This window comes from Centrocercus urophasianus, unplaced genomic scaffold (assembly GCF_019232065.1).
Source record: "Centrocercus urophasianus isolate 14NV4802_14NV808 unplaced genomic scaffold, USGS_Curo_1.0 seq_59, whole genome shotgun sequence".
NCBI lineage: Eukaryota > Metazoa > Chordata > Aves > Galliformes > Phasianidae > Centrocercus > Centrocercus urophasianus.
In genome coordinates, this window is record NW_024885188.1 from 1 (window position 1) to 22,878 (window position 22,878).

A 22,878-nucleotide genomic window follows, 5' to 3' on the forward strand; every position below is an offset into this window, starting at 1 on the left:
CCCCCCGCTCACGGCTCCATGTGCCGCAGAAGTGCATCGCCATGTGCATGGACCGCTATATGGACGCCTGGAACGCGGTTTCTCGCGCCTACAATTCTCGGCTGCAGCGGGAGAGAGCCAACATGTGACGCGGGACGGAGCGCGGAGGCGGCTGCAATAAACCCTCACTGAACCCTGCGCTTCCGCTGGCTTTTATTTGCGCCGAGACCTCCGGCTGTACGCGCCCTGAAGCCCAACGCTGTTTTGATGGGCAGGCACGGAGCTGGCCGGGTCCGTGTCAGCCACGGCTGTATGGGGGGCCGGACTTCCCCTGGGTTTATTGAGTACCTGGGCCACTACAGTACACTGAGTTCTCCCCTCTGCTTTAACCCAAACGGCACTATGTGTGTCCGTGCCTCTGTCCTTGATAATGTAATCACTCTTTCCCTTACATAGAGAGAGCTGTGGTGGGGGTGAGAAGCCTGTGCTGACTAAAGCAGATGAGGGCAGGCTGAATTCTAAGCATCTCACTCTTACAGCTTCTCTTGGGATCACACAGAGAGCCACCGAATGGATGGTGGAACAAAAATGGTGGTGTACTCTTTCACAGAGTCATAGAATGACAGAATGGCCTGGGTTGCAAAGGACCACTAAGATCATCAGTTCCAACCCCCTGCTGTGTGCAGGTCACCAACCAGCAGCCCAGGCTGCCCAGAGCCACATCCAGCCTGGCCTTGAATGCCTGCAGGGATGGGGCATCCACAGCCTCCTTGGGCAACCTGTTCTTGTGTGTCACCACCCTCTGGGTGAAAAACCTCCTCCTAATATCCAACCTAAACCTGCCCTGTCTCAGTTTAAAGCCATTCCCCCTTGTCCTATCACCATCCACTTATGTAAACAGCCACTTACAGCTTTCCATAATCCACTGCACAACAGCACCATCCCAGCAGTGAGGTGCTGATGCTTTGCAGGGGCATAACTCAGGGCTGCAACCGAGTCCGTTTGTCTCCTAGAGTGACTTTGGGATGGCAGTGCAGACAGAGCTTACCTACATGCTGTGACTTTCTGGCAGGTGTTTGTGTCACCCCTCCGGCTCGGAAGGCCAGGTGTTAATGCACAGGATGTTGGCCATGTCTGAAGATGGGACAGGTCTCATTTATTTATAGAAAAAAAAAAAAGTCTAGAATTGCATCTTTCTAAGCAAAGCAGTTATCAAATAACCCAGTGTCAACGACTGCAGTGGGTCACACCACACGAGCATTTGCTGAGTACTCGCAGACCATCTTCACCCCTTTGCAGCATCCAAAAAGTGTACAGTAGCGGTGGTGGGGTCGGTGTGTCCCCTGGAAATTATTCCTCTCATTTGTCACCTTCCCTGAGTGGTGAAATTCAGCTTCAGAGCTTGAGGTTCTGCGCAATCCAGCCTTGCACTGCCGTGACTTTGGTGTAGACCCCAGGAAAGTATGGCCTGGCACAGCCATAGCCCCAGCTTGTGATTCCTGCTAGAAACCACCGTCCTGAGGGTTCTTTACATGCCAGGGGCCCACCTGCATCACCCTGCAGAGAGAGGAGAAGGGTCCTGTATCAAGCCAAGAAGACAACCAAGCCAACCCAGCCCCCAGCTTGGAGATGATTGTGTTGTCTAGGGTGCAGGAACATACGCTGTCCCATTACCTGCCTCTGCTGGAGCCCAGAGGGCTGCTCAGTGATGCATTTGTATGCACAGAGACTGGGACTCTGAGACATTACCAGAGGTGCAGCAGGGTTGTGAGAGGGGCCTGTGGTACCCTTGTGGCATCCTGTTTGGTGTTACCTCTGTATGTATCCCTGAGCTGTCCCAGGTAGGTGGAACACAGAAAACAGCATGTGTGGGATGGACTTGGATGAGGTGATGGGAAGAGGAGGTGGTGGGATGGACAGCTGAGCTGGGGGCAGGGCATGGCCCTCCTAAAGCACGTGGGGACTTTGCATGAGTTTGCTCCATTCCACAGCACCATTTGCCGCTCTCACACTCACTGAGCAGCTGTCGACGGTACCCTGTGGGAATCCAGCACACACCATCCTGCTGCTGATCTGGACAGGATAGAACTTTTTGCAGTCCTGGTCTCCAATCACATTCACTGCTGCTTTTTGCAGATGCTTTGTCATGAGGCCTGAGGAGGCAAATATCACTGTTAGCTTGGTGCAGAGCTCACAAGAAATAGAAGCATGTATAGGAGTAGGGTCCCCATAGATTTACTTATGTGCTAGAGGGAGAGACCTGCACTGGGAAGGTGACCCAAGCCTGGTTCCTCCCCAGCACAGGAAGCACAGGAAGATCCTTTTGGGCTATTGTTTGTCAGGCAGTTCAGCTGACTGAATAGAAATGGGATCAAAGCAGTCCTTGTGCTGCAGGAGCATAGCTGGAGCAGCTGGAAGGATGGGGAGTGCCATGGCTGCTGTTAGAAAGCTTGGGAGGTGTAACCAGATGGATGGGTACAGCCTGTGGGGGGCAGAGGTATCCCCTACAGGGTATGGGTTATGTGGAATATTTGGGGCAGAGGGATGGGAAATGCAGTGGGGCCTGCAGGGTGAGTGGCACTTAACAGGGCCAGGGTGTGTGAAGGAGCCCTGCCAGGCAGTACCTCCTTCCTTGGTGGAGCCCCAGCCTGTGATGAAGCACCTGGCTCCTTCCTGGAAGATGTGCGAGTTGTCTGGGAGACAAATGGGTTTGATGGTGCTGCTGAACCTGACAGGCATGCTCAGCTCCAGCAGTGCCACGTCATAGTCCAGGCTGTAGACATTGTAAAAAGGGTGCTTGTAGATACGGAATATTTTCTCCATTTTGCCATCGTTGCCATTCAGGAAGGGTGTTCCTAGAAAGGCCACCCACATTTTGGGGTCACTGTAACTGCAGAAAGACAGCAGAGCTGGCTGTTAGCATGGCTAGCAAGGAGTGCTGCTCCTGCATCCGTGGGGGCTGGGATGCACCACAGCCACACACTGTGAGGCCACAGCCCATCTCCATCACACTGTAGTGCACCCAGGCTTTGCTCCGCTCATTCCTCTTCATGCTTACCCGTAGGGGCTCATCTCTAACAGGCAGTGTGTGCTTCCAGTGAGGTACAGCATCCCGACCACGAGGAAAGGGAAGGGCAGATGGGAGGGAGGCCGAGGGCCATCTCAGACTTACATATCAAAGCAGTGAGCTGCAGAGAGCAGCCACCTGTCGGCAATGAGGACAGCCCCACACTTGTGCTCCTTCTGCCGAAGCCAGAGACTGACTTGCCAGGGCCATTCTCCTCGAGCTGCAGAGCTCCCACCCACGATCTTGCTGAAGGCCAGAGCAGTGGTTAAGCCGCAGTCTGGGACAGAAGAAGAGGCACTATGGTTTTAAATAACCATAAGCATAAGGGATATTCCTTCCCTATCCCCTGCAGTGCAACACATCTGGGAACTCGTTATCTCACATGGGGATGTATGACCCGAGCTGTGACACAGCAAGGGATGTGTAGCCCAAATAATGGCACTCGGATGGCAAGTTGTGGTGCCGCGCAGAGCTGGAGTGCCAGCTCCTAGTGGCACAGTGGGCAGGAGGCTGCAAAGCAGGGCTTACCACAATTGCTCTCATCAAAGCCATTGCTGCAGTCAACAATTCCGTCACATTCGGGATTTTCTTTACCAATACAGACGCTGCTGGAACACCTGAAGGTGAGGCTGGTACAAGGCACCACTGGAAGACAACAACCCAACTCAGCACCCTCTGTGCCAGGGCTGGAGGTCGCGATGAATTTGCCGATACTGGACTTTTACCTGGAGCGTGGGTGGGCTTGGCAGCCTCAGTGGATTTCAGAGCTGTGGAGGGTTCTTCCACGGTGGTGGCAGTCTTCTCACTCAGGGTGCTTTCACTGATGGGACTCGTAGCTGTTGTATTGAGATGGAGCATGAGGATGTCTGCAGTAGTTCTGGTGGTGGCTGAAGTGGAAGGAGCGCCTGCGCTGGGACTGGGAAACTGTGAGATGGTATCCAGAATCCAGTCGTTGAGTTTGGTAATTCTGGAGTACACGCCAGGTTTCTTAGCCTGGGCACATCCAATTCCCCAGCTCACGATGCCAGCCAGATAGAACACGCCCGGGGTGACCTCGCAGGCCAAGGGCCCTCCTGAATCTCCCTGGGGAAGAAGCGAGGTCATGGATGCTCAGCCCACGTCTCCAGCACAGATGTGCACAGAACTGCTCCTCAGCCACACCAGGAGAAGTCAGCTAACCTCTCATTCTCCTTCCAGCCCTGAGGGGCTCTGTTCCCATGCACTGTGTGCAAGACTTGACTGCCCAGAGGCTTAAACTGGTGCTGATGGCTCAACCTGGCTGCAAAGCTATGCAGTAGTGTTTGCCAGGAATGCCAACATCTGACAGCACCTTTCTGCAAGTGGAGGGGAGTGAACAACAACCACTTCTTGTACTGCTGCCACAGGAAACCTGCTTCATCCAGGGTTGCTGGCAGCCCAGATGGTTTAAGTCATGCTTAGTTTGAAGGACCTTCATTTGCTTTTTTAAAATTGCAGGAGAGCAGGCTGTGCTTTTAAGCTAAGGTACACATAGGAAGCTCGGTAAATATTTCACAATGCCATGCTGAGGCTGTTAACACAGGAGCAAGCTGCAGAGGAGTGGAGAAATCCCAGGCTCTTACCTGGCATGAGTCTATCTTCCCCTCCAGGAAACCAGCGCAGATCATCCGCTCAGTGAGGGAGAAGTTGTAGAGGAAGTTGCAGGTCTTCTGGTCGATGATGCCCACAGAGGCTTTCTGCAGGCTCTCAGACATGGTGACTGCATGCAGACCAAGGGATTAGTGCAGCAGAGGGAAGCAGGAGCTACGACTGCTTCCAACACTTCAGAAAAGCAAGCTCCAGTCCCAGACAGGAGCTGCATCCCGCATGAACTGCCCTCCTACTGGAAGCCTCTGAAGCTCCTGGCTCACCCCAGGGTGCAGTTTTGGGCCTGGATACAGGTCACTGGGCACAGGCAGCCACTTTCTGTTGTCTAGGCAGTTGGTGGGCTCCTTGTCAGCTGGTAGAGAGCAGCAGAGCTTCTCAGGTAGCATACATTGCCCCTCTAAGGCCTCCCCCTGAATTGGGCTCCTAGCTCTTTCTCATTGCTTGGAACATCATTTTGACTGAGCCTCATCAACGAGGCCAACATTGAGCTTATTGCATCAAGTGCTGCCAAGGCAGTGCCCCACTCTTGCTTAATATGAGAGAACCACTCAGGGGAGCCAGATGGGTTCTCCTGGCTCCTGCCAAGCCACCTCCCTTACCTTGTTTGCTGGTGGCTCCCAAATAACTGCAGTTTAAGGTGTGCCCTATTTCTTGCTTACTCATGTTTCTGTTTGGTCCTGACCTCCCCTACCCTATATTCATGTAGGGTCACAGTCACACAGGCTTTGCTGCTGAATCTGTCTCTGTTTCAGAGCAAACCAAATGATAACACATCACTGCTTACCATTCCCTTCTTGGAGGTTTCCCCACCCAGAAATTATGCATTTCTTGCCAACAGGAAACTTCTGCACAGCGAGTGGGAGGCAGATGGGCTGGATGTATTTGTTAAAGATGAGTGGTTTTGCCAGCTCAAGTACAGCTACATCAAAGTCCAGAAGGATGGGGTTGAAGAGAGGATGTGGGATCACTCGTGTTATGCTGACTTTCACTGCGCTCCCATCAGTTCCATTTAGTGATGTCGTTCCCATGTAGGCTTCGATCTCTTCTGGATTTGTCCTGTAAATACACAGTCTGAATACATACGCTTGCACACATACACCTATCCCTAATTCTGAGCTGTCAGGCTGTTTCAACTGCAGGCAGCATTAAAGGATTTGTATTTGAAGCCTCACTTTACCAAAGCAAAGCCCGGAGCACACAAATGTGTCCCCAGAATTCTGCTTCCAGCAGTGGCACCTGTGGGATGTGTGCTGAAGAGCAGGAAAACGTGTGGTAATCCTCTCCCAGCCACCCAAAATGTCTTGAGGATTACAGCAGCATACAAATGGTGCTTATACTCAAAATCTCTGGATGCATGGCTTCTATTAGAATTTTTCTAGTTGTTTTCTCATTTTTTAACTCCACGTGAACTTCAAACATTCATCACTTCATACAGTGAAAAGGTCCACTTTTAATGATGCAGAGCTGCTTGTTTCACTTTCTGTTTTGTTGCCCAGCTGTTTAGCACACGAGGTCCTCCTGGAACTCCCAGCTGATGCCCCCATCTGTTTTGCTTTCAGGATTTACTGTTGTTGTACTGTGCTGCTACCCATGCTCTGTGCTAGGCCGTCTATAGCCACACCAATGGAGGCATGAACTGCCCACACTCTCTTTAAGAGCTGATTATAGAATCTCAGCCTCACCAAGGTTGGAAAAGACCTCTGAGATCATCCTGTCCACCAATACTGCCCACTGAACCAGTGCAACATCTGAACGTTTCTTGAACAGCTCGCAGGACGGTGACCACCCCCTCTCTGGGCAGCCCATTTCAGTACCCAACCAATCTCATTATGTGTTTATTTCCTATGTTACAGCCAGTTTTTCCTATCTGTACCTGCACCAGCAGGCATGGACTCACTCGTTGAAGCAGTGTGCAGCTGACAGCAGCCAGCGGTCCCCAATGATCGTTGCCCCACAGAAATGCATCGAGTCTTCCTGCAGGCTGACCTGCCAGGGGATCTCCCCTCTGGAAGCATCGGTTCCTCCCACAATCTTGTTGGGTTTAGAAAGGCCAGGTCGTCCTCCGCAATCTGAGTGAAAGCCAAAACACAACCTATGAGTACTGCTAGCAGAAGAGAAGTGAGCAGAGGCTTTGGCTCTCTCTAAACAGTAAGTCTGAGCAGGGACAGGTTAGGGCTGAAGGGGGAGACAGCTGCCCATGCCTGCTGACCATGGGGTCCCAGGGGGTCCCTGGCTGTGCACGTCTTCGAGCTAACAAGTTTCCTTCCCAAAAGGGAACCTAAGTGGGACGATGCATGGCTGCTACTGGATTGCAGCTATTGATTTTGAACTTCTGGAAAGATCCATGTGGCAAAGAGAAGCGAGTGATCCAGGAGTTACGCAGTGTCAGACAGTGCTGGGCACACAGCTGCCCGTTTGGTTGCACAGGTGAAGGAGCCCGTGATGCTCAGCTGTGCAGGCAGCAAGTGCCATACAATGGTTGTGTGGGTCAACTACTGATGGGAATTCCAGCTCAGTGGAACAACAGACCTTGCACTCGCATGTGCCAGCAACTCCTCTTCCTGAGGTCATACCCACCCCCTGGGTGTTCATACCTTGTGCTCTGGGTGCAGTTGCTGGTTTGCTGGCAGCCGGTGAAGAGGTGGGGACTGCTGTGCTGGTGGTGGTGCTGAGTTCTTCAGCGGTGACCACATTACTGTTAGTACTGGAGTGTATTAGAGGAACAGTGCGTGTTATGGAGGTGGGAAAGGGAGAAATAGCATCCAAGATCCAGTCTCTCAGTTTGGTAACACGTGTGTAAACCCCCGGCCGCCTGGCTTCAGCACATCCAATTCCCCAGCTCACGATTCCTGCCAGGAAAAACTTGCCAGATGGTTCTTTGCAAACCAGCGGCCCACCAGAGTCCCCCTGCAAGAGAAGCCCAGGTGGTGAACTCTTCTCCATGGATTTGCTTCAGCCTAGTGATGGGTGAAGCAGCTCCTACACTGCTCTTGGTGTGTTCTGCTGTTAAGCTGCTATTAAGTCATATGCTCTTGACTTGCCAGAAGAGCACAAGGACATCCTCCATAACATCTAAGGCTGCTGGTTCAGTGAGCTGTTAAACTGCTGCTCTTAAAGGCTAAGCCCAACCACCCCTGAAGGGCCAGATGATGGGTGGATACTGCATGATACACAAACCAGGGTGGCCATGCTAACCTTTTCATGTTTTTTTTTTTTAACTTTGTCCTACGGTGACGACAAGTCAGTAAACAGAGGAAGGCAGTTAAACAGCTGAAGAATCCCCTTAACAGCAGTGCCCTGCACTGAGCACTACAGAACATATTTTTCCTCTTTTGCAGTCCCTGACCCATGGCTGGATCCAAAGCATGGCCCCAAAACTCAGTGGGGTGCTGCAAGCATGGTGTTGAATCCTGCTTCTGGAAGTGCTATTTGGTGCATACTGGCAAGGAGAAGCCTCATGCAGGGATGTGTGTCACCTTCCCAGGGCAATGCTCACCTGGCAGGAGTCAATTTTTCCCTCCAGGTAACCAGCACACAGCATCCTATCTGTGAGGGCATGGCTGTAGAGGCTGGAGCACAGCGCCTGGTCCAGCAGCTTTACTGTTGCCTTCTGCAGGAACTCAGGTTTCACCACTAAGCGGGAAAGATGCAGCCATGAGCTCCGTGCAAAGAGCCTGGCTGGTGCAAAGAGCCATGCAGACCCCCTCTGCATGCCTTTCCCTGCTGCCTTCCTTGCCATATGCCATGATTTGCTTACAGAAATCCTCCTTGAGGTATCCCCAGCCAGAGATCAGGCACTTCTTGTTGGTAGGGAAGTGATGCCCAGCGTGCGGCAGGCACACAGGCTGGATGTACTTAGTGAAGGTCACGGGTCTCTTCAGCTCCAGCACAGCCACGTCGTAGTCGGCCGTGTCGGTGTTGTAGGAGGGGTGAGGGATGATCCGGGCGATGCCCATTCTCACTGCACTGCTGTCCGCACCGCTGATGGAGGTGGTCCCTGCGTAAGCTGCCCACATGGCCGGGTCCTGGAACCTGGAAGAAAGACAGCTGGGACTGTGCAGCCCTGCAGCATCGCCCTGCTGCACTCTGCAGCTGCTGCACGCCATGCTGTCTGCTCTGGGACTTGGGCTGCTAGCAGCGTGATGCTTGATGGAGCAGCGTGGTGCAGTGGGGGGTCTGGGCCAGAAGATTCAACAGCATTTGGGAAGCTAGCACAGCTGGGACTTACTCAGTAAAGCAGTGAGCAGCAGACACCAGCCACTTGTCCGTGAGGATTGCAGCTCCGCAGAAGTGCTCATTGTTCTCTCGAAGGCTGACTTGCCAGGGAAACTCCCCTCTGGATGCCTCTGTGCCTCCGACTATCCTGCTGGCAGTCTGCATGGCAGGGCGGCTCCCGCAGTCTGAAAGAGATGAGAGAGCATCAGGATTGTGCCAGCTGTGCCCTGGCAAAGCGCTCCCTGGGGCAGGTGGGAAAATCTGCTTGTGCACGTACTCAAGAACCAAACATTTCTAGGGATGTCACAAGAGACCAGATTTTAACCTACAGATCTGGAAAAGGGCACTGCAAAGCACTGACCCACCACAAGGTCCTCTCTGAAACTCCTACAAGCAAGAAAAATCCAGAGAGAATTATCTCTTCTAGCTTCACAAGCTCAGCCACTACTGAGCTGCTTCCAGCAGTCCATGGTCATGCAGAGATGACTGCTTAGCACACTGTAGACCAGGAAGGTGTGGGCAGGTTGCTGGACCTGCAACACCTGTAGGTCATCCTGGGTGTGCACAGGGGAGCAGTAGCACTGCAGGGGAATGGGAGAGGCTCCCTTTCTCCAGCAGTGGCTGTGGGAGACGCCTGCAGAATGTGCTCCCTTTACCAAAGTCTTTCAGGCAAGGAAATGTGTGAGCACACCAGGAGTCAGGTGTGCTCCCGAAGGCACAAAGTAGCTCAGCTCCACACCGCTGGGTGTGTGGAGATAGGGCTGGGCATGCCCTTGTGGCTCAGGCTTCCTAGGGTGCTGCCACTGAATGTCTGCAGTTTGGGCTCATCAGATTCACTGGCCCGTGGCAATATGACATTCTACCCCAACGCTGTCATGTCCCTTTGCTGTTGGTAATAGGACCAGCACATTTCTAGGGTGCAACCTTTTGATGCAGACAACTTGTCTGACAAGCTGTGCTGTCCTGTAACCTACTGCTAGAAGTCTACTGGTCAGAGGCTGCAGTGGTGGTTTGGGGCCCATCCCCCATCCCCAGCAGTCCTGCTGCAGGACACTCACCGCAGCCCTTTTCATCAGAGGCGTCGGCGCAGTCCTTCCGGCCGTCACATTCAGGGTTTTCCTTCCACACACACTGAGTGTTGTGGCACATGAACATGTCACCAGGGCAGCTCCCTGGGGACAGCAAGGCTTGGGTCACTTGTGTCTTCTACAGACCTCCCAGCAGCTGCCACCCAATCCCACCAGGGGCCATCACCACACTCAGCCAGCATTGCTTGCGTCCCCAGATGATGGAGCCAGCAGCTGAGCTGCAGCTCTTGCTGAACTTCCATGGGGAGCAGGGGAGCACAGCCCTGGATCACTGTGTGGTGAATAAAATGGGGCGCAAATACATTTTGTATCCGCAGGCAGAGTGCCGGAGAGGAGGAGGCTGGAGGGGAACTGGGACACATTGCTGCGCTGATGAGCACTCGCTCAGAAAGGCACACAGCTCTTCCTGCTGCCTGGCTCTTACCTGCTTTCAGTCCTGGTCTGTATGGAGAAACATCACTGGGAGCTGTAAAAGAATTGAAGAAGTGGGGCTCAGCGAGGAGGTCTCCAGTGGGGGGCACAGGAGCTGTGTACTCTCATTACTGCTACTCCCAAGCAGTGCAGGCAGAGGCTCTGCTTCACCTCCAGCCTGCCTGGTCACCACTTTCTCCATCCCATGGTCTGCAGGAGCTCTGCAATGAGCTCCCAGCCCGGTTCACCTCCTGCAGACCTTCTCCACTTTGCTCCATGAGGGGCACAAGGCATGGGGAGGAAGGAGCTCTCTACAGCCCAGCAGGGTTTTGGGGTGATGGCAGCTGTAGGGAACAACTCCCAGCAGCTGTGGCAGCAAGCTGCATCCCAGGAAAAGCTTTCAAGGTAGAAGCTGCAAAAAGCTGTTCCATTTGGGCTGCTTCCATCACTGCAGTGAATGGAGAGGGGACTGCAGGGGAGCCACAGCTTCACATTTCCCAGGCACATTTCTTTTCAAAGGCCCACGATCACACGTGACTGCAGTTAGCAAAGGAGAATTTCTAGTCGGATGGTTTCAGGGAACAATTTACATTGCTGCTGGGCACGAAGCCTCCACTGGGTGTCCAGCCCTGAGCCAGTATGGCTGTTTGAGATCCCGCCTGGTGGTTTTGCTGGTGCAAGCAGTGCTGCTAGCAGCCCATGGTTACATGAGGAGCAGACCTGTGAGAGAAGCTGAGGATATCGTCCCGAAGGCGGCCAGGGAGAGGCCCTGCTCCTGCAGCGCGGCCGCCAGCCCTTGTCGGAGTGCGTCCTCCTCTGTGGCAGAGCTGAGGGGCTGGGAGTCCTGCGGGGCGAAGCGGAGGCGGAAACGGACAATGACACTCGAGTTCCCACTCCTGCTGGAAGACAGAATTCCTGAGCACATTTGGCTCCATCAGTGGTAGAAGGGACAGCTTCTTAGGCTTCCTGCCTACAGGGAGCACGAGGGAAACAAAACTAATGCTTAATTTCAGGCTCAGGTGCCCCTGAAGGTTTGCTCTGGATCAAAATGGTCATTTGCATTTTCTTCTTTGCCCCAGTGTTCAGCTTTGGTTGAACATGCCATTTCCCTTTCCTTTTCTGACTACATTTCCAAATTAAAGAAGGCATAACATCGCTGCAATCCATCCTCCCCTCCAAAAAACTCCAGCCTCAACTTAAAAACTGTTTCTGTCTTCGCTAGTTTAGAATAAGAGCACAGCTGTGTGTTTCATAGTGGAGCTCATCAGAACACCCTGAAAACGCTCACCTGTAGTCCAGGATGGTGCAACCAGTGCAGCTCCAGTCCAGCTGGGAGTCCTGGAAACTGGACAGAAACTGCAAAGCAAAGAAGGATGGTCACACTCTCACCAGGCAGAAAACCCCAGGGAGGTGGGGCTGACTGGTCCAGAATTTTCAGGGAGCCGGAGCTAACTGCAGCATCTTCTCATCTCTGCAGGCAGCAGGAGCACCTGAGTCCAGCTCATCTCAGCATGTGTCACCCTGCTCCCACCCTGATGATCAAGAGATGCTCACGTTTCCCCCCCCTTTTGGCTTTTCCTCCACGTTCTGCTGAGCTGGACCTCAGGGAAGCACTGCAGGCTTTCCTCAGCAAGAATAGGGCCCAGGATACCCAGCAGCCCCCACCTCGAGCGCAGGGTGCAGAGCTCCTCAACTCACCAGCCTCTCAAGGGCAGGCGTCAGCACCCGGTAATAGTCTGAGTTCTCTGCCTGCAAGCTGCTGTTGAACGTGATCCCTCGCAGCTCCACAGTGTGCTCAAAGCTGGTCTCTGCTGCAGGATGACAGGCTGCCAGAGAGGGAAGCTGTGTGTCAGAGGCACAAATGGCTCACGGAGGTCTGGGCTGCGGCTGAGCTCAACCCTCCTCTGCTTTGGAACATGGGTTACCTCGTGCCATTGAGGCCTCCCTAGTTTCAGTAGCTTATCTGTTCCTGCAGTGCTTTGGAGGTGCCATGTGGCCATGCAGGGTAACCCACACATGTACAAGAAGAGAAATCTGAATTAACAGTCAATCTGAACATTAAAACTGTAGATTTCTATCAAGCCTTAAACAATAGTTCCCAAATAGATGGTTACAGCTTTGCAGGGCGATCCCTGGCTGGCCCCATCTCTGCAGGAACAGACTGGGAAAGGTGTGCTCATTATCAAAGCAGCTCAGAAAGTGGCACCATGCAGCAGGGATGTACTTGTGGGATCTGCCTCAAGGCAGATCAGGCTGGACACAGCAGGGTGCTGGGCTGATGTGGCATCTGGCCATGGTACACCAGCGGCACCAGAGGCAGGTGAGACAAAGAGATGGTTACGTGCTGGAGTGGAACCATCAGTGGCTGCAAGGGGATGAGGCAGCAGATGGCTGAGGAAGCAACTAGAGATTTGGAAAGTTGCTGAGAAGGATGAGAAGGGAAGAAATCACATGCGACAGTAAGGAAATCACTCAAAATAAGGGGTGACAACAGTCTCTGCAGTTTGGGTGAGTAAATGGGGAGTGCTGGTGATATTCTGTCCTCAGAAGAACACTTTTGAGGGTTTCTGGTATGGGAACCGTTGCTGTGAGCTGTGCAGACCATTATTCTTTTGGAGCAGATGGACACGCCTGGCTATGCACTCACCCAGCAGGATCCCCAGGTAGAGAGCTGTCACACTGCCCACTACAGTGGCAATGATGGTCACCTTCCAGCAGCTGGCCCTCGGTCCCCTTCTGCCCAGCACCGGCTTTATTTGGTCCATGCCTTCTGAGCAGCTCTCAGGATGACCTCTGCAATTAAAGAGGAAGAAAATGACGTGTTTGGAGTGAAACATGAGCTAGCAGCTGAGGTGACCCATGGAGCTCCCACCAGTACAGGAGCACAGGAGGTAAAAGGACTGGATGTGCTGCATCCCAGCCATGGCATCCCATCCTCAGGCTGCCATCAAGTTTTTTTTCAGCAGGCAGTTCCCAGCCCTGATTTAGCAGCAGGGTTTCAGGGTCCTAGCTCCTACAATGCCAGGATGAACGGGGATGCCAGCTCATAGCAAGAGATACGCCTGGAAGTAGCAGCCACACGAATTTCTCACAATGCTATCAGAATGCAGAGCAGTTGCAGGGATATTCATGCAGGGATAACCGACAGCCCTGGATCCAGGGAAGGAAGGTTGTTTCCTCCCCTGTGCTCTTCTGTCCTGCTGGGGAAAGTATTAGCTTTAGGTAGTTTGGAGAGTGTGTGTATCCCAGTCCTGAAGCCCCATAGCTGCTGAATCTGCAGAGGCATTCTTATCACTGAAGTGCCCAGAACTCTTCTAAGTATCATAACAGCAAAGCAAGCTCAGCTCAGCCTTTTCTGAATGATGTGCTTTTGCTAGAAGTACACTCTCAAATTCTCAGCACTGAGTTCGAACTTTGATTTCCTAGATTGCAATGAATCCATAAACAACAGCAGAAAGCCCTTCAGAATCTTGTCTCTCCACTGGCCCAAGAATGAGCAATTAGGAGTGCAGGAAAAAAACATATATCAAATGCTTGGGTTGCAGGTCTGCAAGGAGAGCTCGGGCTGAGTGACAGCATCACAAGGGAGCTGCACAGGAGGTGGTCTGGCCAAGCCTGTGGCTGCTTTTTTTTTTTTCCTGGGTGGAGGCTGACTTTGCTCTTGCAGCTGTTCTAAGGTGTGTGATTGCCCCAGCAAATGCACCATCAGCTTTTGCTCTTCCAGCAATGCTGGAGGTCACAAACAGGCCCTGCCTTGCAATGCAGAGAGCTGTGTCCTGCCAGCAGGTGTGGGACATACAGCCACCTGTGGGAAACATTCCTCTGTTTGGGAACCAGTGGGAGAGAAGTGCTAGGGAATGGCCCTGGGCAAGGCTGAGGACTGTCAGTTCTGTCCTCCTGGGGCAGCAATGTGCCCCAATTGAGCCCAGCCCAGCCCAGCCCTCCCTGATGGAACACAATAAGAGAACTGCTTATAGATACTGGGAACCTTGGAGCACGTTCTGGTGGGAAGGAGATGTTGCTGCGTGTCCCTGGAGGAGGCTTCGTTGCTTTAATGCAGATCGCTGACAAGAGCAGAGAGAAACTGAGGTAAATGCAATGCCAAGAACACTGGAGGATTCACAGAAGTGTGAAGTGTTGCATGGGGTAGCATGGAAGTGGGATGTGGGAGGTCTTGCCTACACAGATGCATTTGGAAGGAAAGGGAAACTGGAGAAGAGTCCAAAACTTGATGAAATATTCATGAAATACCTGCTGACATAAATGAACACAGCCAAGGGTAGGAATGATGGGCAGTGATGGAGAAATGTTTGCCTGCATTTCGTTCCTGATTGGCAACAGGGAAACCTGCCAGGCTGTTAGGGAAGAGGTGGAGGACAGGATGTTTTTGGTAGAGACTCACCTTCCTCAGGCCAGGAGCTGCTGCCCTGCTGCAAGGCAACCTCCAGTGCTGGGATCCCACACGTTTACAAGAAAACCTTGAGCTCAAGAATAATATTTTCTGGTTTTCTGAGAAGGGGAGGCAAAGCCAGGTCCCTGACGTGGCTCAGAGCTTTTTCCATCCCATTCTCTGTTTCTCTTCGGGCCAATAATGTATTAATTACCCTTACTTATTCCTCAAATCTGGATTCATTGCAATTTCCTTGTATTCCATTAGCATGAGTTCATATCTTGTTTCTTGGGTGGTACTGAATGGCATGAGTTCATATCTTGTTTCTTGGTGGAAATGACAGCTATCAACCAGGACAAATTCCTTCCCACCTACTGCTCCCCTCACTGCTAAAGTTCTCTCTCCATCTCTTCTGTCTGTTTCCGCCCACTGGCTACTGACCACCATCTCCCCTCTGTCAGGAACTGCTGATACCTGCCAGGAATATTACTCCCAATATGTTACCAATCATCACGACCCCACTATGAATGGACAATATTCCCCTCTTCTCTCACGCCTAGCCTGGACACAAATATCCATCCCCAACCTCTTCATCACATCATCATCTCATTTTTAACTGAATGCCACCATCACTTCAGTACTATCATCGCCCTGTCCCGTTCACCAGAGCCTGTCATGTTCTGGTTACTGTCACCCCTTTGCTTCTTGTGTTAGATTTGTACTCACTGCACTTGTTACCATCTGTCGTGATCTGCTGGTTGCTGATTGTAGCACAGCAGTATTAACAACCATCTGCTCCAAAGAGAAATGAGAGGGACCTTCCTGCATCTCTCACCTGCCCGGCAAGCAGAAGCTGTCACGGGGCGATATGGCACCAAGGGTGATGGTCAGTGACACGTATCCTCATAGTGAGAGCTGGGAGTGTGCAGTAACTCGTAATTAACTGCTGTTTGCCCCATTCCTGTTGTATAATGTCCTTGCAGAGTGACCAAGGAAGGGTTTCAAAACTGGTGAAGAAAGAGATTGCACTAATCTCAATAGTCTTCCAGGTGGACTGCTGCTTCTCCTGATGAAGAACCTCAGAGCAGCTCTCCAAAGCCAGCCGCGCTCAGTTTCTTTTACTTACACCAGTCACTGTCAGTGCCATTCATGCACTGAAGGTGCTCAGTGTAAGGTTGTCCAAACGTGATCACAGAACTGCCAAACAGGGCAGTTACCACCTTCTGTCAGCACTCAGCCTATGGTTGGTCATCAGCAATCAGCCTGGGGATCTTTCCTTACCCACAGAGAGGAAGAAGACACACATCCCTTCCCTGCAGACTGGCACATGAAGTCCAGGACAATTTGGTGGACACAGCTGAAATACATGGAAGTCTTGGAAATACAAGGAAGGTTGGTCTTCCCAGCCAAAGTTTGTTGGCTTTGGAGCAGTTCTTTTGGTGGTGGTGGTTTGTTCTGCTTTGCTTTGTCTTTTAAGGACGCGACCTCTGGCTTCTGGGAAATGCCAGATGCCTAAAAGGCTTGTTAAGGCAAATTCTGACAACTTCAAGGACTTTTCCCTCCTTCTCACTCCCACATTCCGGCATGCCAAGGAAGGCTCACCCAGCTGGGCAGGAGCCATTCCCTATTGGTCCAAGAGATGCTGTGCATGGTCCAGCATGAGCACTACAACAGCAGGCATCACGGCTGCTATGAATCTGACTGAGACCAGGAAGCTGCTAAGGAGCAGCCTTTTCTAATGTAAATCTATCTCAAAATGAAAGAAAAAAAGAGGGGGGAAAGGCAGGCAGGACACAGGGAGCAGCAGAACTGTTTCTGAAGCGCTTTTCAGTGTTTTCCAAGAGGCATCAGCGGCTCTTTAAACTGAAGCTTCCAGATAAGAGATTTTAAAAGGCCACTTCTTTGTGAGGCAAGAGACAGAGAAAGGGGAGAGGAAGGGAGTCTATCCAAGATGCCTCTTTTTTTTTTTTTTTTCTAACAGACCTCCAAATATTCTTTTTCAGCTGTAACAGAGCCTGGCAGAGATAGGTGCTCTGGGCCCTGTGTTTCGTTAACAATATCTCCATTTGACAATTCAGCTCTTGCTAAGAGGAGGCAGGTAAGAGACATTTTTTCCAGTGGTCCCTGTGACCTAAATGCATACAGATGAGCAGTCCCTTCTCTGCTCCTTCAATAGGCTTTGGAGTCACTGCCTGCATTGCTGTATGCTGAATGTGGAAGCTCAAAAATGCAATCCAGATATGCTGACCAGAGCAAGAAAGGTCACCAGTGGCCTTCAAAGGTAGAGCAGTGGCATCAGAGATGCTTTGCAGAACAATAAAAACACGTCTTCTTTGCTCTCCCTTGTAGCACAAGGCAAGTTTATTTTCTTCTCAGCAAGTGGTGTGAGTTGAAAGACAACTACTGGTGAAATGAAAATGTGAAGAATTTTATGCCCTTCCTACCTGCAGCCTTGGACTCCACATGGCTGCTGTGAAAGATCATGCAGCTCCTGGAGGATGGAAGCTGAACATCACAGAACAGTGGGTGGAGTGCTGGTGGGTGACGAGCGACCGGACCGACTGGCTGCAGCTTCTCCCAGCACAGCCTCCCTGGTGATGCTCCATGTGTGCTGACTAACTCAGCAAGAACGAATCTCCCCAAATCCACCCCTCTTCACCCCAGGCTGTGATGCTGGGCACATTCTACTCCTTGGGCAGAGATCAACTGAGTAGAACTAGGTGTGCAGCCAATGAGACCACACGTCCACTTTGGCCCTGTGGTTTGGAACCATGCATGCAGTCAGCTAGGTTGGAAAAGACCTTGAAGATCATTAATTCCAACCATCAACCTGAGCTACCAAGCCTCATCATGAAACCATCCCTCAGTGCCAGGTCCACATGCCCACATTTCTTGCACCCCCCTGGGCAGCCCAGCCAGTTCCAGTGCTTGACATTAGCATAAGAACAGCAGCATCACCCACCTGTATGGCCTGGGGGAATGATAATCGAAGGGTTGTTCGTTGTGGCACATGAGTTCTCCTGTGCTTCTGCCTTTTTCATGGACCAGTCCATATCTGTCAAGGTAGGGCTGCAGGCATTCTAGTACTCACGTTCCCTAAGAGAATTAATTGTCTTTGACAATTAAGGACAGGTGTTACTGAGCTCTCCCAAATTAACTGTTGGCAGAAATTCTCGCAGTACATCTTGGTGGGATGGACAAAATCTCAGAAAAAGACTGCACGAGATGTGTGATACCATGGCATCTGCCTTTCTACCTGGCTGCTCCGGTGCCGTGCTGACCCGCATGTGTCCTTCCATGTTGTGCCTCCTCGAGAAATCATGGACACACAGAGCTGTGTGAGGGCTCCAATGCACCTCTACCACCTCTGATGATGGGGAAGAGGTAGGCAAGAGGGATGTTGAAAGGAAGCTTGTCAGTTTGTCCCTTGGCTGAAACTAAACTTCAGAAGAAGCTACTGCTGAATCAGAAGGGAGACAAGGACAGGAATCAGCATCAGCACTTCTCCCAGGAGCCTCCGGGGGCTTTTCTCTTGTGTATGGTGTCCTCCTTGATTCAGTGTCTCTCTGATTTTGTAATAATTATTCCATATCTCTGTCCTGAATCTTTGTATGATTCGGTCATTCCTGATGCTCTGGAAGGGTTATGGGGAGGGAAGAAGTGCAGCAGTGGTGCTCTTGTAGGTAATTCCTTATCTGAAAGTGGGGCTGGCACAGCACACGAGGAAAGACATTGAGCTAAAAACAGATATGTCAAAAATCTCTTTGTCCAAAGAGAAGGACAGGTTGCTGGTTGTTTCTCTGACATCTGAACTTGTTATTATTGCATGCTTTTTTTTTCCCTCTCAAGGTTTAACTTATGCTTTTGGTAGAATATTTTTCCAATAAGTGGGACAGCACTAATGAACAAAGGAGAGGTGGAATCTCATATTATATTCAGTTCTAGTAACCTATATACCTATCAACAGTTTAAGCCAGAAGAGAGAAAAAGATGATGATGACTTGTAAACAGTAGGTCCATATTGCAAGAGCATAGCAGAGGGTGGACATTTCTCACTGCTGCAAGATAAGGATCATCTGTAAATACATGAAGGAGAGGAGCAGCAAGGAGCTATGCAGTTCAACAACATCTCTGCATAAAAACAGAGCAGCAACAAGCAAATCTTGAGGGGCAGAAGAGCGTTAACTCTCAGAGGATCATGAGTTTGTGTTGGGAATGTTGAGAAGAAAACGCACATTTACGGATTCTTGTCAGAATATATCTTGTGAGCAGTTAGAATTCCTTCTCATTGGAAAAAATCACTAACGCCAGCTCTTGCAAAATGTGAAAGCACCTGAGGTGGAGACGTGATGGTGACCTTCCATTGTGCTGATGGCTATCTCTGCCACAAGGACTGATGTCTCTTTGGTCACTGCTGATGCCTTTCACCCACCTCCTCAGATCTTTCCTCCCATCTTCTCAGTCCTCTCCACTCTACATTTAGTCTCCCCCCTTCAAAACAGGAATGCTCACTCACGTATCTCACACTGCTTTGCCCCAGGCTCCCTCCTGCTCCCCATCTTTCTCTGTTGCTGTCTACCAGAGAGCATCCCTGAGCAGCACCACGAGGGGAGCCAAGCCTCTCACCTTGAAAAGGAGGAAGGAAAAAGACACAGGGAAGGAACAGCGCGAAATGTGTCCTCAGCAGTCAATTTAATTCAGTCTGCAGCAGATAATGAATGCTAGAAAACCCTTATCATAGAATCATAGAGTCACCAAGGTTGGAAAAGACCTCCGAGATCACCCAGTCCAACCATCCACCTACCACCAACATATCCTCACTAACCCATGTCCCTCAGTACCACATCCAGGCGCTCCTTGAACACCTCCAGGGATGGAGACTCTATCACTCCCTGGGCAGCCCATTCTAGCACCTGACCACTCTTCTAGAGAAGAAATTTTTTCCTCATATCCAACCTGATGTCCCTGGATGGCAAGGTCCAGACTGGAGTCTTTGTGTTGCATATTTGGATGTTTCATTCTACCACTACAGTCATAAAAATAAGCCAGTGTGCTCCAACCTTTTGAAGAAGGTAATAAAACATTAACTGGCATTATCCCCAGTAGGCTGGGACTATCACAGAGTAGCCTGAGATCTCAGCACAGCAATACCTAGCACTGCTGAGATCTCATCTCACAATGCCTCATGGTCTAAGGCCATGCCTCCCAGACAGAGCCTTTGGTATGAGAAATATGTGACTTGACTAGGGGACAACAAGCTTAGCAAAAAACCCACCTGCAGCCTGGGGAAGGAGTGAGCATTTGGTGAAGGGTGAGCAAAGGACCGATGATTTATCACCGTGGTAAGACTTGTGGTATTTTGTTGTGGAAGCAGAACCGCCTCTCTTTGGAAGGAGAAAACATAAAAGGGAAAATCAAACTGCAGTGTGCCCCACTGGGTGAGTTCAGTTCAGCTCCAAATCACTGCTGCCAAAAGAATGAATCATACCAGCAAACCATGAGCTGGAGCAGAGGAGAGGAGACAGCAGGTAGAACACAGAAACAACAAAGCTGCTTGGCGGCTCCAGATCAAGAAGTGCTTAATGAGCAAAGATAGAATGTCCACATGTGTCACAGCCAAGCTGGCTCTGACAGACCTGGCCTTTATGTTTCACGTGCAACGAGCATCTCCTGCCACCAAAGCAGTTTCCTGAACCAACTAATTGTAGTGCTTCAGCCTTTTGCTTTATCCCACCTCCAACTTCTGCAACATGCACATGCAGAGCTGGGTATGTCCCCCCATCTCCATGGGCTCTCCTTTAGGGGGCTGTGCTGCAGCTGTGAGTCCAGCCCTGCCTCCTGCCAGATGAAATGCCCTCCATCCCCCAGGAGGCGGTAAGACCAGAGCTGAGAAACCTCTTTTCTGCTCATGTAAATCAGCAAAACGCCCCCAGTACTGTCTGCCTGTTACCGTGAGCATCTTGCATGCTAACAAACCTCTGGGTGCACCGTTCATAGGATTCAAAGCAGGATTAGTAATGCTCCTGTACTCTGCCTCCTTGCAGCATCCCTTTGGAGGCGCGTCTGGTTCAGCCGCTCTCAGCAAATGCAGTGACACTGTGTGGGCCTTGTTTATTGTCCCTTTCGGACTTCAAATGTCTCTCAATTTACAAGTAAGAAGATCCTCTTCCTGCCTGCCAGCTCTGCAGCTCAGCTCATGACAGGCTGAGCAGCGCAGCTCTCCCATTATCCTGCTAACAAAGGCTCTAACAGCATTTCCACAGCAGGGACGCTCAGCCCTGAGCTCCCCCCATGGTGAGAGAGCACCATGAGAGATCTGGACCCGCAATCTCTTTTTGAACTTCCAGCTATGTGTCAGGGGGTGAAACAAAGGCTGCCTTCCTGTGACCATACGGCGCAGATAGTAAATACTAAATTTGCTCTGGGAGTATCCAGTAAGCAAGGAAGTTCCATTTTTGTCCTTCTCACAATAGGAGCGCTATATAATATGATACTTCTCAGCTGATGAATGGGCAAGAAAAACTCACCAGCTTAACTCACAGCGCTTCCTTCAGCTGCAGCCATCTGAAATGCACTGCCCCACAGTGACTGCAGAGGCAAGCAGAGCAGCACCCTGCTGCACCAGGAGATACCGCCTTGGAGGACCTTGGAGGACCTCTGGCAAAAAAAAGTGTCAAACCCACAGAGATTCAGTGCTGAGCACATTACCACAGACAGTTTTGTTCCTTCAGATGGGCATCTAGACAGGCTGAACCTCCTCCACAATCACAGTTCCACTTTTGCAGTGCTCCAAACCTCAACAGTGCCACTTCAGAGTCAAACGAAACAAAAAACAGCACTAAAACCACAAAAGGATCACATAATAAGGAAAACTATTGGGCCAGCAGTGGCTACATAGGAAGCAGTGAAGTTATTTGCATCTCTGGTTCTTAACAGAAGGTTTGATGTACAGAAACAAGTGGCACCAGCTCTGCCTGAGCCCAGTGCTGGGCAGCAGCACCATCACAGCTGGGCAGGAGTACCAGGACAGGGCAGCACCAGGGCTGGGGAGGAGTACCAACGCCAGGTAGCAGTACCAGAACCAGGCACTACCAGGACTGGATAGTACCAGGGTCAGGTAGCACCAAAACCGGGCAGTACCAGAACTGGTCGGTACCAGAACCAAGCAGTACCAAGGCTGCTGCACCAGGACCAGGCAGAACCAGGACCTGGAAGCAGCCAGGACCAGGTAGTACCAGAACCAGGCAGTGCCAGTACTAGGCAAGCAGCAGCGGGATCAGACAGTACCAGCGCCAGGCAATACCAGAACCAAACAGCACCAGAACCGGGCAGTACCAGGGTCAGGCAGCATGAGGTCTGGGTAGCACCAGGGCCAGGCAGCCTACCAGGACTGGGCACAACCAGAGCCGGGCATCACCAAAACCAGACAGCACCGGGACCGGGCAGCGCCGCGCCTCGAGAGGGGATGGTACCCGCGAGGGAAGGCAGAGGCCGCTCGGACGGCACGGACTCACCTGCGGTGCTGCTCCGACCGCCGCCGCCGCCGCGTTTGCCCGGCCGTGCCCGCAGGTCGGGGCGGTGCCGGGGGCGGACCCGCTTTCCTGCCCGGCTCCGGCCCGAGGCGCAAATTCTCCTCCTGTTTGGAAATTCGAGCGGGGACATCCGAGCTCTGAGCCCGCGACGTGGTTTCTGTGCTTCGCTCTGCGGCTCTCTTCGATTCAGCAGTTTCAGCAGAAGGACGGAGGGAAAAGCGGTGCCGGAAGGGCTGAGCTCGTCCCGGTAACCAGAACTGCTCGGCGAGGTTCAGTAACACCGAGCGGGCGCTGGACGGCACTGTCCGACGCACAGAAAGCACCGCAGGGCGCTCCGATCCCAAACCCGCTCCGTCCCTCTTCTCTGCTGTACATGAAAGGATTTCAAAGACGAGTCCTCTCATTCTAACCCCTGGGAAAGCTGATGACATAGGGAGAAACACAGTTGGGTTCAGTGGTTGTGTGCCCCGGTTCTATTGCTTTGATAAGGCTCTGACCAGGCTGCCCAGAGAGGCTGTGGATGCCCCGTCCATCCCTGGAGGTGTTCAAGGCCAGGTTGGATGGTCCTGC

The 22,878-nt window shown here is 51.8% G+C and overlaps 1 protein-coding gene across 3 annotated transcripts; it reads right to left on the reverse strand.

Annotated features, from left to right (window-relative positions):
- Window positions 1–1,114: 1,114 nt before the first annotated feature.
- Window positions 1,115–22,876, reverse strand: TMPRSS9 (transmembrane serine protease 9). Of its 3 annotated transcripts, none has more exons than XM_042836294.1 (20): window positions 22,291–22,876; window positions 13,034–13,179; window positions 12,085–12,212; window positions 11,675–11,742; window positions 11,107–11,282; window positions 10,400–10,441; window positions 9,946–10,059; window positions 8,901–9,072; window positions 8,430–8,704; window positions 8,169–8,305; window positions 7,267–7,579; window positions 6,570–6,741; window positions 5,457–5,728; window positions 4,648–4,784; window positions 3,772–4,129; window positions 3,575–3,691; window positions 3,152–3,323; window positions 2,604–2,869; window positions 1,996–2,132; window positions 1,115–1,536 (listed from the first exon to the last, which is right to left on the reverse strand). In XM_042836294.1, the coding sequence occupies exons 1-20, from the start codon at window positions 22,737–22,739 to the stop codon at window positions 1,375–1,377; spliced, it is 3,813 nt and encodes a 1,270-aa protein (XP_042692228.1). In that variant the 5' UTR covers window positions 22,740–22,876; the 3' UTR covers window positions 1,115–1,374. The 3 variants fall into 3 exon arrangements, with proteins under 3 accessions (XP_042692228.1, XP_042692227.1, XP_042692229.1); XM_042836293.1 differs by having other exon boundaries at window positions 11,107–11,285; XM_042836295.1 differs by lacking the exons at window positions 13,034–13,179; window positions 22,291–22,876 and adding an exon at window positions 12,312–12,988 and having other exon boundaries at window positions 11,107–11,285.
- Window positions 22,877–22,878: the final 2 nt, after the last annotated feature.